Source organism: Fukomys damarensis, unplaced genomic scaffold (assembly GCF_012274545.1).
Source record: "Fukomys damarensis isolate Sample0158 unplaced genomic scaffold, DMR_v1.0_HiC HiC_scaffold_36, whole genome shotgun sequence".
NCBI classification, from domain to species: domain Eukaryota; kingdom Metazoa; phylum Chordata; class Mammalia; order Rodentia; family Bathyergidae; genus Fukomys; species Fukomys damarensis.
This window is the reverse complement of record NW_022900948.1, coordinates 13,222,955-13,240,303: the sequence shown is the minus strand read 5'-3', so window position 1 is coordinate 13,240,303 and position 17,349 is coordinate 13,222,955. Positions and strand designations below refer to the sequence as shown.

Below are 17,349 nucleotides of genomic sequence, written 5' to 3'. Positions count from 1 at the left end.
AAAAAAAAAAAAAAAAAAAAAAAAATCCAGACTCCCAAAGTGACTGAGAAGGGAAATATTTCCAACAAAAAAGTATTTATCAATTTAAAATACTGATGCTTATGAATGCAAAATAATTCTCAGAAAAAGCTAAGCTCTCCAGATTTCAAACACTATTTTTGGTTCTGTTTGTGTATGTGTGAGGTGGTCTAATTTTGTTATCTGTTTGGTTTTTTAAAAATCAAGGCTGGGGCTGGGGATTTAGCTCAGCGGTTCCCCTGCCTGCCTTGCAAGCACAAGGACCTGAGTTCGATCCCCGGTACCAAAAAAAAAAAAAAAAAAAAAAAAAAAAAAAAAAAACATAAAAATCAAGGCTGTAGGCAGCTGTGAGCCTGTAACTGTTGGCCTCTATTCAGCTTCACAGTTATGAAAATCAGAGCCCGTTGACACCTCAGCCCCCTCCATCTCCATCCTGAGATCTGAGGCTCCCAAAGGCAAGTCATTAGGCACTAAGGTACAGAACAGTGATGGCAAACCTTTTAGAGACCGAATGCCAAGCTGCAACCCCAAACTCACTTATTTATTGTAAAGTGCCAACACGGCAATTAAACCTAGGTAGTAAGTTTTAGTTTAGAAAAAACAACTCTACATTAACATCTTTTGTCTTAGAAAATAACATATATGCTGTAGGTTCACAACCACTAGTACAGAAGATAGTGGCCAGTCCAACAAACTGACCTTCCTTTGTGATCTCTTCCAACTGTGACAGCAACTGTTCATAGGCACTGTTTTCTTCTGGGCCCTCCTGGGAAGGGGGGAAGGAGGATGACAATGCAAGACAGACTGAGGCCTATGTCTAGGGCTATGGCTGGAGGCCTGAATATGGGGTGGATATGGGAACATAGTTCTCCATTTCTCAACTCCATTCCTCAACTCTTATTATCCAAAGTCTACTACTCTTGCTTTGTAAACTAAGAAGCTTGGTGGACTGGTATTTTTTATGGAAAAGAAGAAGAGGAGGAGAAGGAGGAACTACCATTCTGGATACTAAGCCCTCAATATTTGAACCTTCTAATTTTTATGGTTTCCATCATTGATACCTTCACCCACACTCCATGGTGCCCCCACAGAAAACCATAATGTACCTTGCATGTATTTGTGTTACTTCCAGATTCAAACTCATGGCTTGGACTTCGGAGCATGGTCTTAACATGTTATTTCTCGGACACTTCTCTCTGAACTTTTTGCTATGAGCTTGGCACTAGTGAGTGAGCCTAGCAAGTATCTAATCTATTCAATTACCACCCCTCCCCAATCATGGTATATGTATCCTTGATCCAGTCCATAGAGGTCACTAACTACTGCATCTCAAGAAGGAGAAATGATGGGTCACAGGAGTAGCTGAGAAGTTACTCCTCCTGATGTCCAGTTTCTGGCAACTGCTATTCCCTGGATGAGCTCTATTCTGAGTCCTTGTGCATACTGTTCTCTCTGGGTGGAATATTTTCTTTTCCAGCAGTGAAGACTTCAAGTTTCACCTCCTCGGTGACCACCATTTTTATTGCATCTTTCCATCATGTCAGCCTCCTGCACTGGCTGCGGGCTCCTTAGAAGCAAGGACCCTCTGCTTCTGAATTTCGCGGGTGTTGAATGAACTAATGAGTGAATGAAGGTGATGTTACACTGAAACCCTGGGGAAGCTGGGAATGGGATGTTCAGGCTTGATACCTCCAGAAGGGCAGCCAACACGGCAAGGCCTCCTGGGCGTCCCAAGGCCTCCTCAACTCTGGAGAACGTGGTGCTGAGGTGAACCACGTGGATCTGGAGAGGACAGCAGGGTCAGAGGGGGACCTTATCTCCGGCCACAAGCCCTTGGCCCTCCCTGAAGAGCTCGGAGCTCACCTCCGCAGGAAAACGGTGGCCGTCAACAGTGTGCTCCGAGCCTGGGCGATCCGAAGAGCCCCAGTGCAGATGCAGCTGCACGGCCCGGTATTCCCGGCCAGGACCTAGAGCCATCTCTAGTCCGGGCGGCAGAGTCAGCTGCACTGCGTGGGGAGCGGCTCATGAGCCGGACCTGCACTGCCCTCCCCGCGCCCGCCTCACTCCCGTCCGTAGAGGTCGACCCATCTGTTGGCCCCGCCCCACCCCTCAGTCAGTCTCGGCAGCTTCCTAGAAGCTCAGCCCGAGTCCCCCTCACCGGTGTGACCATTATTGCGCAGGCGCAGCTCCGGGTGAGGCTGAAGTTCAAAGCCCAGGAGTTGGAGCGGTCTGAGGGCCTGGCGGAAGGCGGTGAGCTCGGGGCGAATGTCTACAGGGGACTGGAAGCGGCCAGCGCAGGCTGGAGACACCTGGGGCCAGGGCGGGTTGCCTAGGGTGGGGGTGGGGGGGTGAAGAAGTCTGATGAGGTCCGGAGCTTTTAGGAAACCCAGAAGTTTGAAAAACAAAACAAAACAAATAAATAAAACGAGGGGTAGAGTTAGGAAGCTTCGGAGCGGGGAACTGGAAATCAGGGACTGGGCGGGGATGGGAGCAGGCCGTGGGAGGGAACGCCCAGGATCTGTGAGGGGGATGGTTGTGGGGCAAATCTGCAGTCGGGTGTGTGCTGGGGGTGGGTATCTCACCTCCGTAACGCCAGTGACTGTGTTCATCCCCTGTATGAGAAAGATGAACAGGCCAGTCTTAGAGCCCAGTCCCTTCCCAGTGGCCAGAAAGAGAGAGAAAAGTCCTCCCCCAAACACACAAGGGTCTCACAAACTCAGATATTTTACAGGGACACAGCAGGTAATGGCAATGCCTGAGGCGGACCAGGTGCAAAGCACTGTAGACTGCAACTAAACTTAATGCCACGGCTGGGCAGCATACAGCACGGCTGGCCCCAGACAGGCCAGTGTGCAACCGCTGCCCTAGGCTCTGTGCGGAGAGTGGGTGTCTCAGTCTCCAAACTCAGTAGACCATCTTTCCTTTCTCCTTTACACCTCCCTCCTCCCCACTCATCTCCCGCCCTCTCTTGTATCCACTTTGTTTCCCAAAGTTCCTGGCTTGGAAGTTAAGATACTGGGGTCCTCTGGCCGCTGATTTCTTCCTCCTAGTCTCAGTTTCTTCGTTGCAGAAAGAAGATGAGGTGAGCTCTGCAGAATTTCCCGGCCCTTCCTCTGGTAGCGACCCCCTCCCCGATCTTTTCTCCTCCCTTTATACTCTTGTTTCTCTCCCTCTTCCTCTCTCTCCACAGTCCTCTTTTCCTCTCTCCACCCTGCCTCTTTCCCATCTCTTCTAGTTGTCCTCCCTCCTTTTTCCTTCTCCACATCTGTTTCTGAGCGGCGGCGGGGGGGGTGGTCTAATGGCATGGGACGCTTGGAATGGCTACTGTTAGAGTACTGTACATGCTCCTTCCCTGAGTGATCTGCCTGGGAAGGGTCGGTGTGGACTTCCTGGAGCCTAGATTTGGGGGATGATGACCACTTACCTTTTTTGTCCTTGTGACCATTATTCTGGGGTCCTTGAGTATGTTCTGGAGCCTCAACAGTGGGTAGATCCTCTAACTTCAGAGAGTCCTCCTCCTCTCCAGGTTTAGAATGGACTTCAGGTGGATCCTCCTCCCCAGCTGGATCCACCCCTCCAGGTGGATACTCTTCACTGAGCAGATCCTCCTTGCCCAGTGATTCATCTTCCCCGGATGAACCTCCTTCCATGGAGGGATCCTCCTGCATCCAGGACAGGCTCTGGGGATGGGCAGGCACCAGGAGCAGCAGGAACAGCAGCAGTTGCACAGTAGGGGCTGGAATCAACAGAGGGAGCCAGGGGCTGGGGCACGGGGAAGCCATGCGGCTGACTGGGGTGTCCCAAGACACGGTGTGTACGGGCTGTACGTGCAGCATCGGAAACAGGAGCCTGGTGGGGGAGGAGCAATGCTTGAGGGGAGCTGGCTGACTCAGAGTGCCCTTTTGCAGGGATGGAATCAAAGTCCCGCTGGTCTGTCTGGCCCGGTGCTCCCTCCCCGATATCAAAGCCTGGGTGAGGGTGGAGTAGGGGCAGGTGTGTGCTCAGGCAGAAGGTTATCAGGGTTGCAGGCTCAAGTTGGAACCCGGGGCGCCACCTGGTACTGTATAGGCGCTCCCTGGCACCACCCAGCTGCTTGCCAGCCAGCTTCAGCTAACCCTGGCTTGCTTCCCAGTCCCAGGCAGGGAAGGGGAAAGACGGGAGAGCTGGGGCCCCTGCATCTTCTGGCAGTGGCAAAGCAACCCCTGCTCAGCCCGTGGAGCAGGTAAAGGGGCAGGGCAAGCGGTAGGGGAGTCTGAAGGTGAGTAAATGGATGAATAAATGATGGGTAGGAGGCAAACTTGAGCATGAATACAACACTTAAAGTATGTATCAGAGACACTCTGTAAACTAAATGTATGTAATTTTTCATCTTTTCACTCCCATGCTCAAAAACCTCTTTAGTGGGGGCCAGGGATTTAGCTCAGGGGTTCCACTGCCTGCCTCACAAGAGCAAGGACCACGTACCAAAAAAGAAACCCTCTTCAGTGGGTCCCCACTGCTTACCAAAACATGTCCATTTTTTTTCCTTCTCATTTCCAGGTCCCCCAAAACCTTATCCAAAGCTGGGTGTGATGGGCCACACATAATCCCAGGATTTTGGTGGGCTGAGGCAGGAGAATTCTGAGTTTGAGAGGAGCCTGGCTTTGAATCCAATAGACCTTTTCATTTTGTCTCCTCCTATTCTTCCTCATACTTGGGTCCAATCATACCTTTTTGTTTATTTGTTTGTTTGTATTTTTGTGTTTGTTTGTTTTTTGAGACAAGGTCTCTCTGTGTAGTCCAGGCTTGGCCTTGAGCTCACTATGTAGCCTAGGCTTGCCTCAGACTCACAGTAGTCCTCCTGCCTCAGCCTCCTGAGTGCTGGGTTTACAGGTGTGCACCACCACACTGGCTAAACCATTCATTTTGTTTTTTTTTTTTAATTTTATTGAGTTTATTGGTACATTTTAGGGATACAGTATAGTAACATTCATTGTTGGGATCATGTACCTTTACATGGCAAGTCTTGATTCTCATTTTTTCCCCTTACCTCTGCCCTCCCTTCACCCCCTCCTCCCCTCCCCATCTACAAACACTTTATTTTCATCTTTTCATTCTCTCACATTTTTTTCTTTTCCCTTTTTGTTCTTCCCCTACGCATCACACCTTCCCTACACCTTTAGCTCCTTTCTTCAAATTTCTAAATGTCAGTAATCTTATTAGAATCTTATGCATTGTTGCAGAATATTCACACCAGGGAAACTATTTGGTATTTACACATGTGTGACTTATTTATTTCACTTAGGAGTATATCTTCAATATGTATCCATTTTCCTATGAATGAATCTATTCTCTCGCTCTTTATGGCTGAGTAATATTCCATTTTATAGAAAAACCACAACTTCTTTATCCAGTTTCCAACGGATGGGCAAATAGGTTGTTTCCAAGTTTTAGCTATTACAAACTGTGCTGCTATAAACATGGGTGCACATACTTCTCTGTGATATGATTCTTTTAGTTCTCTTGGAAGGATACCCAGCAGAGGGATGGCTGGGTCAAATGGAACCTCCAGTCCAAGCTCTTTGAGGTATCTCCATATTGATTTCCATAGTGGTTGCACTAATCTGCACTCCCACCAACGATGGAGGAGGGTTCCTTTCTCCCCACAACCCCGCCAACATTTGTTATTGTGTGATTTCTTGATAGCAGCCATTCTTTGTGGGGTGAGGTGGAATCTCAGTTAAACCATTCGTTTTTTAAACATAAATTTTATTTTATTTTATCCTATCCCCCCCAAGTTCCCTCCCCTCCCTATGTAAAAAAGCTTTATTTCCATTTTGTTGTTCTATTTTTCACTTTTTTTCTACCTTCCTTTCTCCCTCCTCCCTTGTTCCCCTTCCTATTTGAATACTTTCTCCCCATTTCGCAACATCCATAATACATCTCTGTCCTTATTTCCACATTCAGTTTCTCACACCAGAGAAACAATTCAGTATTTGAATGTATGTCCAATTTATTTCATTTAAGAGTATGGTCTCAGGGCTGGGGATTTAGCTGCTCAGTGGTTCCGCTGCCTGCCTCGCAAGCTCAAGGACCTGAGTTTGATCCCCAGTGCCAAAAAAAAAAAAAAAAAAAAAAAACGTATGGTCTCAAAGTCCATCCATTTAGCTATAAATGTCTGAAGCTCATCCTTTTTTATGGCAGAGCAGTATTCATTGTGTAAAAAAATCTACATCTTCTTTATCCATTTGTTGCTTCCTGGGCATTTGGGCTGTTTCCAAGATTTAGCTATTATAAACTGTGCTGCTATAACATGGGTGTGCATATATCACTGTGATAGGATTAAATAATTCATTTTTGTAAACTTTTTTTCTTTTTGTAGTGAGGTCAAGGCTAAGCCTGGACTACACAGAGACCTTGTCTCAAAAAACACACACACATAAACCTGGGGCCTCATACATTCTAGGCAAGTGCTTTACGACTAAACTACACTCATAATCACAAGCTATTTTTTTCTCCAAACTTTTCATCACCTTTGCTAATCTAGTTCTCACTGCTTGGAATACCATCTATTCTTGCAGTCAGTATTTATTTAGCACCTACTATGTATCAAGCGAGGTAGGACTAGGCATATGGAAATGAATGAGACAGAGTTTCTGCCCTAGGAGCTCACAGTCCAATGAGTCCAATGAGCAAATACTATTATACTATGTTTAGGGAAGAGAGATTAATTCTGACTCAAATTATTACAAAATTAGGCAAAATTTGATCAGAACCTAGAAGACAAAGTAGCAGTCCAATTGGTAAAAACAGAGAATGATATTCTGGGCAAAGAGAAACATGAAACTTTTTGAGCAGGAGAGTGATACCATCTGGTTTTCATATTCGGTCATACTGAGGACTAATAAGAGCATGGACTGGAGGGGCAGACCCGGGATGAGGAGATGAGGTAGAAGACTGAAAAGATAACCAGAATGAGCTTGATGGTCCCAGTTCACCCATTGAATGAACATTTTATTGAGCTTCCTCCAACCCTCCAGATACTGCTCTAGGCTCTAGGGATGCAGCATGGAATAGAGAATTCGACTGTTCTGCAGCTCACATTCTAAAAAGGCCCCTATGGCTTTGACAGATCACAAGAGAATAAGGCCATTTCATGTCTATATTTAAGGACTTTGAGTAGGTACATGCCAGTATGGTTGTATCAGTATATTGAAATATTTCTAATCTTGTTGTCACATGGCCACAACCCCTAACTCCAGGGTGCTCTTCTATCCAAGCTCTTCCCTAGGGGACTCTGAAGGTCTCATGATCCCTCATTTAAAGAAGTAATGAATGCATGCAACAGAAGGGGCCCCAGGACCCCACTTGAGTCCCTCAGCCAGCTTCCACTCTGATGAATCAGTGCTTGTATACCCACTATAGTTTCACTTTTTCCCTTTTATAAGTCCCTCCTTTTTTTTTTTTTTTTGTACGAGGTATTAACTCAGGACCTTGCTCTTGTGAGGCAGGCGGTGGAACCATTGAGCTAAATCCCTGGCTGGCTGGTCCCTCCTATTTTTAAGACTCAATTCACAGGCCATCTCTTCCAGAAAGGCTTTCTTAATGAACCTTCTACTCCAGTCCAGAACGATCTGTGGTATCTTTGAACTACCACCATTCTTTGATTGCCCTTGATAATAAGTTAGATGGCCCACCATCTAACTTTATGTTAGGGTGATTTATGACATTTTATCTTCCCTAGTAGCCTTGAGCCCCCTAAGGGCAGGGTTCAGTATTTGAATCAGTCTTTTATTCAGCAGCCATTATAGAACATTTTCTCTCTGCAGATCACCTTGCCAGGTGCTTGAGAAATACAAAATTACTAAGATGTCTTTCCTGCTCTCAGGGAGCTCATGTCAGACCTGTGTATATCAAACCACAACTCTCCTAGGTGATATTCACTACATCCCCCACCCCACTTTTTGAGATAGGGTCTCAGTAAGTTACTGAGGAGCTGAGGCTAGGCTCAAATATGCAATCCTCCTGCCGCAGCCTCCCAGACCACTGGGATTACAGGCACGTGCAACCATACCTGGTATGACATTGAATTTTTATGGCATTCTAAATTACCTGCCTAATAAATATATGAAAAAATGTTCAGCACCACTGGTCATTTGAGAGATGCAAATGAAAACACTTAGATTCCATCTCACTCCAGGAAGAATGGCTGTTATCAAGAAATTAGTCAATAACAAATGCTGGTAGGGCCCTGGGGAAAAAGGAACCCTTCTCCACTGTTGATGGGAGTGTAGACTGGTACAACCATTGTAGAAATCAGTGTGGACATTCCTCAAAAAACTAAAACTAGAGGTTCCATTCAACCCAGCTATTTACCTTCTTGGTATAGTCCCAAAAGAATTAAAAGTATCCTACCACAGTTATATACATACATTCATGTTTATAGTGGTACAATATATAATAGCTAAATCTTGGAACAGCCCAAATGCCTATCAACTGACAAATGGATAAAGAAGATGTGGATTTTTTTTATACAAAGGAGTACTACTTTGCCACAAAGAAGGATAATTTTGAGACATTTCTAGGTAAATGCACCTTAAGACCATATTCTTCCTCCTCCTCCCTCCCTTCTTCCTCCTCCTCTTCTCCTCCTCCTTTTTTGAGGCAGTACTCTTAAGTAAATAAATCAGACACACATGTTTATTTATTTATTTAGGTACTAGGGATCGAACTCAAGTCCTTGCGCTGGCAAGGCAGTCACCAGAACCACTGAGCTAAATCCCCAGCAGATGCACATGTTTAAATACTGCATTGTTTCTCTGGTGTGAGAAACAAAAAGTGAAAATAAGGACCAAAATGTGTAGTACATATTGGGAAATGGGAAGAAAATATTCAAATGAGAAAGGGAACAAAGAAAGAAGGAACAAGGGGAAAAAAGAATAGAAAGAGGGCCGGGAATTTAGCTCAGTGGTACCACACCTGCCTCACAAGTGCAAGGTCCTAAGTTCAATCCCCAGTACCCCCCCAAAAAAAAAAGAAAAAGGGAAACAAAGCTTTTTGTAAATAAAGGAGCAAGATATATCATTTACAGATACAAATTCCCTATGATAAATGTTATTATTATGTATCTCTAAAGTGTACCAATAAAGCTTGCTTCAAAAAAAATTACCTGCCTTTTCTGAGTGATTGTCACATTGTAGAACAAAATTTGTATGGCTGAATAACTGCTGTTCTCCAAGTGATCATCTTAGGAGGGAATCCGTTAAAGACTCAAGGTTGCCTCTGTTGGGGTGGGGATGTAGCTTAATGGTAGAGCACTTTCCTTGCATCCACAAGTATGCATAAGTCTCCAGATTCAATCCCCAGCAACACACACACAACACACACACACACACACATACACACACACATGATTCTGGGTGGCCTTTCTTAATCCAAATTCAGAGCCATCCATAGCATTCAGATCCAGCAAACACTTTTATTTATTTATTGCTTTTTTTTTGGGGGGGTACCAGGGATTGAACTCAGGACCGTGTGCTTATGATTGCTTGTTTTTTGAGACAGGGTCTTGCTATGTATTTTAGGGTGGCCTTGAACTCACTATATAGTCCAGAACTGGCCTCAAACTCTATGCAGTTTTCTTGCTTCAGCCTCCCAAGTGCAATGGATGATGCCAAGTTTTGCTCCTGGCCAGAGCAGTAGCCAGCCTCCCTTGTATCATGGATATAGAGGTCTTCAAGTCCCTGGATAGCTGAGTGCTATGAACAGAAGTCTGGGGAACAAATTACATAGGCAGCCATTCTTGAGCGTGGTGTACTGGGGCTCTCTTCTCAAAGCGAAATCATTCATTTTTGTATTTTGAGCTTGTGAAGCGTGGAGCCTTGCTGGTTCCTCACATGCCTTCAAGGCATCTTTCCTATTCCCCTGATGCAAAGTATTTTGCTTCTTTTTAATGCTAAGCTTTTTAGCAGTGAAGCTCTCTTCTGTTCCAACTTTATAGGCCCCAACATTACAGGAGCTTCCTTTCTGGTGAAACTCAAAACTGTTTTTTGGTTTTGTTTTGTTTTGTTAGACAGTCTCACTACATTTGTAGTTCAGGCTGGTCTTGAATGTAGCTGTTATATAGCCAAGGCTGATGCTGAAATTGCAGTGATCCTCCTACCTCAGCATCCCAAGTGCTAGGATTACAGGTGTGTGTCACCATATCTGACTTCAAAATTTAAAAATCATTCATCTGTGCCATTTGTTCTTCATTCTCAAAGTAAATCTAGCTTCAAGCCCAAAATTACCCATGCCATAACCTGAATATTGGGCTGCCTTGAAATTTCCTCCCCCAGATTAGCCCATCATCCTTACTCAGTCATCTGCATGTCAAATTACCCCAAACTAGGTGTCTTAAAACAACAAGCTGGATGTAGTGGCACATGCCTGTAATTCCAGCACTCAGGTAAGTTCAAAGCCAGCCTGGGCTACATAGTGAGTTCAAGGCCAGCTTTAACTATATAGTAAGACCCTGTCTCAAAACAACAACAACAACAACAGAAATCAAGCCAGGTGGCTGAGGAAAATGTTGACAAATTTTCTACCCGATTATAACACATGATCTCAAGGCCAACTGCCAATAGTGTCTTTCTTCCCAAATGAAACCTCCTGAGCTTGGTCTTTACCATCTGCCTTTTTATCAGCATTCTAGTCTGAGCTTTGACCCATCCAGTTCAGCTTCTACATTCTAGGGCTGCTTCTCCAGCCAGCCAGCATCTCCAAATCTTTCCAAATTCCTCTCATAAACCAGTTCCAAGTATTTCTAAACCACCTCTTCAGGGAGTGTCACAGCCATGACCCTACTCCTGGTACCAAAATGTGTTTGCAAGTCAGCTATACCATCCTCATAATCCAGCCACCTGTCATAAGCTTTACCTATGAGCAGATGAGGCTTTATGAGGTATTTTAGATCTAACCTATAACAATTAATCAAATTCAGGTGGGAAAAGTCATGGGAGCAGAGATGACAGATCCACCATGCTAGTGTCTGGAGCTGTATGGCTGGACAGCTTTCTTCAACATCTGTCTCAGTTTTTGTTCATTTTTCCTCTTGCCAAATATTCTGAACATTTTGGTCTTTTGTGTATTTCTCTCCAGCATTGCAATGTTTATTTTCATATCTTTATGTGGATTCTTTTTCACCAAATCTGGGGCTTTCTCTTGGTATTTCAGAGCATAAATCTGCCTATAAGGTAGATGTAGCATTTTGTTACGGCTCATTAATATTCCATGTCTTCCCTATAGCTTTGTTTCTTCCTTAGCTCTTTATTTGTGTGGCCAATTCTTATCTGTGGAGATGTGTATTCTGATCCTAGATTATGCCTTCACAGATGGGAGTCTGCCAAACCCCAAAACACTTTTGAGCTCCTGGAGTTCTTGTGTCTGGAGTCTCCTTAGGTTAAGACTGAGTGTACCCAAGACTAACTCTTACTATCTGCTGTAGGAACATTCTGAAGTTGTGTAAGGCTACATCTTTGGTCATTAGTATCTGTGTTTTCAAACACTGAGACACATGTTACTAAAACATGTTTCTGACTAGCCCTTGTTTTGCAGAGAACATTGGTGGGGTAGAAGGAGAGAAGTCCCTTTCTCTCCTGCTGTGGATTGGGAAAAAAGACAGATCAAAGTCCTTTGGGGGCCTCGAGGCTGACTTGTAGTTTGGACCCACTGCACCATCTGTATCAATAGTTTCCTAGGACTGCCATAACAGATTACCACAAACTAAGTGTCTAAAACAAGAGGAATAGATCCAGGTGTGCTGGCACGTGCCTATAATCTCAGCACTTAGGAGGCTAAGGCAGAAGGGTTGCCATGAGTTCAAAGCCTGCCTGGACTACACAGTAAATTTAAGGGCAATCTGAACTACACACAAGACTCTGCAGAAAACAAAAACAAATAAACAACAACAGAAATATACTCTCTCACAGTTCTGGAAACCATAAGTCTGAAATCAAGATGTGAACATGGCCAGGCTCCATCTGTAAGTTTTAGGAAAGAGTCTTTCCTTGCCTCTTCCAGAATCTGGTGGTTCTGTTTGGAAGGAGACAGCAAGTGACACACAGAGAGGCAGCAGAATGGAAGTAAAATAAAAAAGTTTACTCCATCGATGGGGATCGATCACACCTAATAGCGGTGCCCTGATCGAGTCCTCCATTGGATTACAACTCCTTCTTTTATAGGGTTTTAAAGCTTTGATCTTACTCAGTTGGTTACATTGCATTTTCACAGCTACCCAAAACATGGTAGCAAGGCAGTTGAATTTCAACCTGGATGCAGTTCTTTGCGAGGGAAGTTACCTTTAAGATTCATTCAGTTACCTACTCTAGCCCAGGGGGAAGGGAGCTTGTTTAACAAAGCTAACAATGGTTCTTTTCACTTACAAACTTTTGTGAGAGACTAGGTGTCTCCCATACCTGTTAATTCTGAACTAAGCGGAGTGTGGGGCAGAAGTTATCTTATATTGTGACATTTCCTAAATTTTTGCTATTAAAATTTTCCCTAACAGTTCCTTTGCTTATGGCAGTATAACTACGTCTACCTCCTTCACATGGCCTTTTCCTCTTGTCTTTGTATCTCTCCATGTGGTGTCTTTTTATTTTTTATTTGTTTGTTTTGTTTTTGGTACTGGGGATAGAACTCAGGAACTTGTGCTTGCAAGGCAGGAATGGTGCCAATTTTTTTTTTTTTAAGACAGGTTAGGGTATCTCTATGTACTTTAGGTTGGCCTTGAACTCACAAGGTAGCCCAGGCTGGCCTTGAACTTGTATCAGCCTCCTGAGTGCTGGTATTACAGATGTGCACCACCATGCCCAGCTCCATGGATATCTCTTATACATGGATATCTCTTAGACATTTGTCATTGGATTTAAGGCCCACTGAGATAATCCAAGGTCTCATAGCAAAATCCTTAATTATATCTGCAAAGAGTCTTTTCCCCATCCATCTTCCACCCACTGGCACACTCTGGGGGTTTGGGGATGGACACGGACATGTCTTATGGTGATATGATTCAGTCTACTGACTGTACACAAGATGTCTTCATGCACAGAATGTGTTCAGTGTATCTTCTCAGCTTGTGTATCTTCTCAGCTTTGTCCTGTTCTTCCTCTAGAGCTGGGCAGTCACCCCCATGCCTGTGCTATATTCCCCACTCTTCTTCCATCCACTCAGACAGGCTCATACACTGGCACCATAATTGTACACACCCATCACCAGTGGTGCCCCGGGCATTGTGCTTTATTCTCATCTCCTGGGCTCACAGTGATACTGATCACCATGGGGATATCTTTCCTCTTCTTTACTTGAGCTGTTACTGTGACTGTTACTCATTATTTGAGATATTATAATATCCCCCATCTGGTGTCACCAGTTTTCTTGGTATCTTAACCTAAGATACACAGTCTGTCCAAACTCATTTTTCTCTACCCAAGACCTTTAAATTTTTCTTATGCCCAGCATTTGTCCATTCTGAGAAGTCTTAGAATGTCAGAGCTGGAGGGGAGTTCAGAACCCTATTCCCTGGTTCTGGCTTAAAGCCTAGATCTCCGAGTCCAAAATGTTTAGAATGAGGTCTAAAGTTTCTCTCTTGGGCTGAGGATTTAGCTCAGTGGTTCCACTGCCTGCCTTGCTAGCACAAGTTTGATCCCTGGTACCAAAAATAAAAGATAAAATAAAATAAAAATAAATAAAGTTTCTCTCTTAAATTTTGCTTCTTGAAATAAAATAAATTTTCTAATTACAAAATAATACATGCTTAATACAGAATTCTTGGGAAAGGTGAAGAAAAGTTTGAGGGAATTTAAAGTTATCCTGTTTGTTCGTTCATACCTTTAACCTCAGTGATTCACTACCTGGCACAGGTTGGGTACTAAATACATATTTGTTCAATTATCTTCAGTCTCATCACCCAGAGATGAAAACCACAATTTGCTTTTGATTATTTAGCCTTCCAAACACACACACACACACACACACACACACACACACACACACACACTTTTTTGGGGGGGTACCAAGATCAAACTCAGGACCTCGCGCTTGTAAGGAGGTACAGTGCCACTGAGCTAAATCTCCAGCCTTATATATTTTTATATAAAGGGATCACATTAAATGCATCTTTGTAGCTTGCTTTTTTTCCCTCTCAGCAATATAATTTGTGTGTTTTCCCATATCAATAGCTGTTAGTTGGGGGGAAGGTACTGGAGATTGAACCCAGGGCCTTCACAGTGAGCTATGCCTCCAGCCCATTTTTTGAGACAGGGTCTTGCTAAGTTGTCCTGGCTGTGCTCAAACTTGTTAGCCTCCTGCCTCAGCCTCTCAGTGCTGGATTTCAGGAGGGTGCCATCACACCTGACTTGGTAGCAGTTTTTTGTTTTGTTTTGTTTTTTTGGTACCTGGGATTGAATTTGGGTCCTTGCACTTGCGAGGTAGGCAGCCAAACAAACCACTGAGCTAAATCCCTGACTCTACTACATCTTTTTGTTTTGTTTTGTTTTTGTTTTTGTTTTTGTTTTTGTTTTTGTGACAGGGTCTCACTGTAGTTGAGACTGACCTGGAACTCACTATGCAGACCAGGCTGATCTCGAACTCTCAGCGATCCTCCTGCCTCAGCCTGCTGAGTGCTGGGATTACAGGCGTGCACCACCACGCCCGGCTTCTACTACATCATTTTTAACATTTTTATATTATTTCTTCAAATGTCTGTACCATACTTTTGTTAGCCAGTTCCTTAGCACTAGGCATTTAGATGATTTACAATTTTCTGTTGTTATAACATTGTGCCAGATATCTTGGTACATATATTTCTCCATATAACCATTTAGAATGCATTCTTAAATCTAAAATGTAGGCACTTTTGAAGATTTCTGACATATACTATCAAAATTGCACTGCTAATTTACCTTCCAGGGCTACTTCCAATTTTTCAAAAGGCCTAAATTAGAAAAAAATGTGGTATATTTTATTTTTGACCAGGCTCCACAGTCTAATCAACTCAAAGCTTTTGCTTTGGACCAGAATTACAGCAGACCCAAACTACTACGTTAGTTACCGAAGCCTACCAGAGCTAGCTGGCTGTCAGGTTTTGCATTAGTATGAAATGAAAAACAACAGTAGTTTAAAAGCTAAACTTTTGTCTAGGGCGCAGAATATTCCTAAATAGTGAAAGGATTGGGAATAACTGAACCGTCAGTGTCTGGCATGGGCCAGGATGGAATATGTACCTTAATTATTGCCCCATTCCCACTTCTACAGATAGGGCATTAAGGCTCTGCCAATGGCTGTACTCTCAAATCCTGGCTGCTTCCCAATTTAGTGCTCCTCAGAAGTGAGCCAGATGTCAGCCCCACTGTGGCCTACCGGGGCCGCGCCCACAGCGCCGCCCTTGCAGTGGGGCGGCCCAAGGCCAAAGAGACCAGGAGGGTCCCGCGGTCGTTGCGCATGCTCCGTCCTGGGCTCTGCTCTGGGCTGTAACCCCGACGCTCCACCCCTGAAGCGGTTGGGATTTGAATCTCCGGCGGGCTGCAGCCGGAAGCGTCCAGGACTTGGTCAGGCAATGGAGATCCCCGGCTCTGGCGCGCGGTGCCCGCTGCTGGAGCAGCGAGCTCGTTGGGAGCGGAAACGCGCCTGCACTGCCCGGGAGCTGCTGGAGACCGAGCGGCGCTACGAGGAACAACTGGGGCTAGTGACCACGGTGCGAATCGCCCCGGGATGGGGCAGCCCGAGGGTGTGGGAGGGTCTTAGAGGTCTGCCTGCTCGTAGGGAGCTCGGGCTAACGCTACACTTTCTGTCCGCACTATGGCTTTGGCCTTTCCCGTTTTCTCCAGATTCAGATCCGTGTTCTCTCCTTCTGCAGTACTTCTTGGGGATCCTGAAAGCCAAGGGGACCCTGCGGCCTCCAGAGCGCCAGGCTCTGTTTGGGTGCTGGGAGCTCATTTACGGCGCCAGCCAGTGAGTGGAAAGGACACAAGGAGAGGGAGGGAAGGCTTTGCCTCTGGCATAAGCGCAGAATCACAGGTTCCTAGTCGGAAACTGCCTATTTTCTCACCTGTAACCTTGGCCCAGTGCCTGCCTGTTTCGCCATCTGCAAAAAGGGGCAATAGCATTATTTCCTGGTCAGGGTTGTAAGAATTAAATGAGGGTGTGCTTGAATAGTTCTTGGATTGCCCATTTATTGTTTTTGCCCACACAGAGAGCTGCTTCCCTTTCTGGAAAGAGGACACTGGGGACAGGGCCTGGAAGGTTTCTGCCTCTACCTGGAACTCTACACCCAATTTGCTGCCAACGCAGAGAGGTCCCAGACCACCCTACAGGTAACCTGTGGATGACCTCAAACCCATTCCCTTTGCTTGCCTTTTACATTTTCTTAATCTTCATTCATACAGTTCCTGCATTTGCAGAGCCCTCTGGAAACTCAGCTTTGGGCTGAATTCCCACTAGGGAGACCAGGTTTCTCTCAGGAGCACACAGCCTACTGAAGGCTGGAGGTGCATACACCAATTAACTCAATAGGAGTGGCTTCTTTCCTTGCTGCCAAAACTTTCTCCCTCACTCTAGGAGCAGCTGAAGAAAAACAAACGTTTCCGAAAGTTTGTAAAGCTTCAGGAAGGCCGCCCTCAGTTTGGAGGCCTTCAGCTGCAGGACCTGCTCCCTCTGCCTCTGCAGAGGCTCCAGCAGTGAGTGAATCCCCTTAACTCAAACCAACCTCTTGAGACAGTATGACTGTTGCTCTCACCTTTGTCTATTCCAACCCCCTGCCACCCCCTGACCAAATTCCCTGAGTAACTGAAGTCACAGGAGTACAAAGATCAGCAGTCTCAGGCATGTGACTGTGGAACTTTATATTGAGGTGAGAGGGTCTGCACTGGGGTCTGACATGGGTTATTTGGAGGGGAGGGACCAGGCTACACTAGTTTTTTTATTTTATATTTTTGGAGCAGGGTCTTGCTATGTAGCCCAGGCTGGTCTCGAACTCTTAGCAATCCTCCTGCCTCAGCCTCCTAAGAGCTGGGATTACAGGCATGCATGAACCACATCCAGCTACAATTTCAATCCCTCGGAATGAACTACAGGCTGGCATCCTCCATGGTTTAATTTACCATCTTCTGACCTGACCTCTGAACTATGGTCAGTCTGCCACTGGCTCTTCAGTGTGTGAGCCAAGGCTCTGAGTCCCAAATGGAAGGGAGTACGATATCCACAGCAGATGTTTCCAGCCACTGCTAGTGAATGATATGGGTGGACTGATCTTGTCAAGCACAGGCAGACGGAGTTTTGCTGTACTTTTTTTTTTTTTTTTTTTTTTTTTTTTTT

General features: G+C 45.1%; 2 protein-coding genes across 2 annotated transcripts in view; one reads left to right on the top strand and one right to left on the bottom strand.

Moving 5' to 3' along the window:
- Positions 1 to 3,837, bottom strand: part of Ca9 (carbonic anhydrase 9) — a 6,275-nt gene extending 2,438 nt beyond the window's left edge. The window contains exons 1-6 of the mRNA XM_010619331.3: positions 3,443 to 3,837; positions 2,601 to 2,630; positions 2,177 to 2,347; positions 1,882 to 2,024; positions 1,708 to 1,800; positions 718 to 784 (exon numbers count right to left, since the gene is read on the bottom strand). Of these exons, the coding sequence (XP_010617633.2) occupies positions 718 to 784; positions 1,708 to 1,800; positions 1,882 to 2,024; positions 2,177 to 2,347; positions 2,601 to 2,630; positions 3,443 to 3,800 (862 nt within the window). The 5' untranslated portion in view covers positions 3,801 to 3,837. The remainder of the gene's footprint in view (positions 1 to 717; positions 785 to 1,707; positions 1,801 to 1,881; positions 2,025 to 2,176; positions 2,348 to 2,600; positions 2,631 to 3,442) is intronic.
- Positions 3,838 to 15,484: 11,647 nt separating this feature from the next.
- Positions 15,485 to 17,349, top strand: part of Arhgef39 (Rho guanine nucleotide exchange factor 39) — a 3,561-nt gene continuing 1,696 nt past the window's right edge. Inside the window, exons 1-4 of the mRNA XM_010619332.3 lie at positions 15,485 to 15,730; positions 15,893 to 15,987; positions 16,229 to 16,349; positions 16,594 to 16,712. Coding sequence (XP_010617634.2) covers positions 15,593 to 15,730; positions 15,893 to 15,987; positions 16,229 to 16,349; positions 16,594 to 16,712 — 473 coding nt within the window. The 5' untranslated portion in view covers positions 15,485 to 15,592. The remainder of the gene's footprint in view (positions 15,731 to 15,892; positions 15,988 to 16,228; positions 16,350 to 16,593; positions 16,713 to 17,349) is intronic.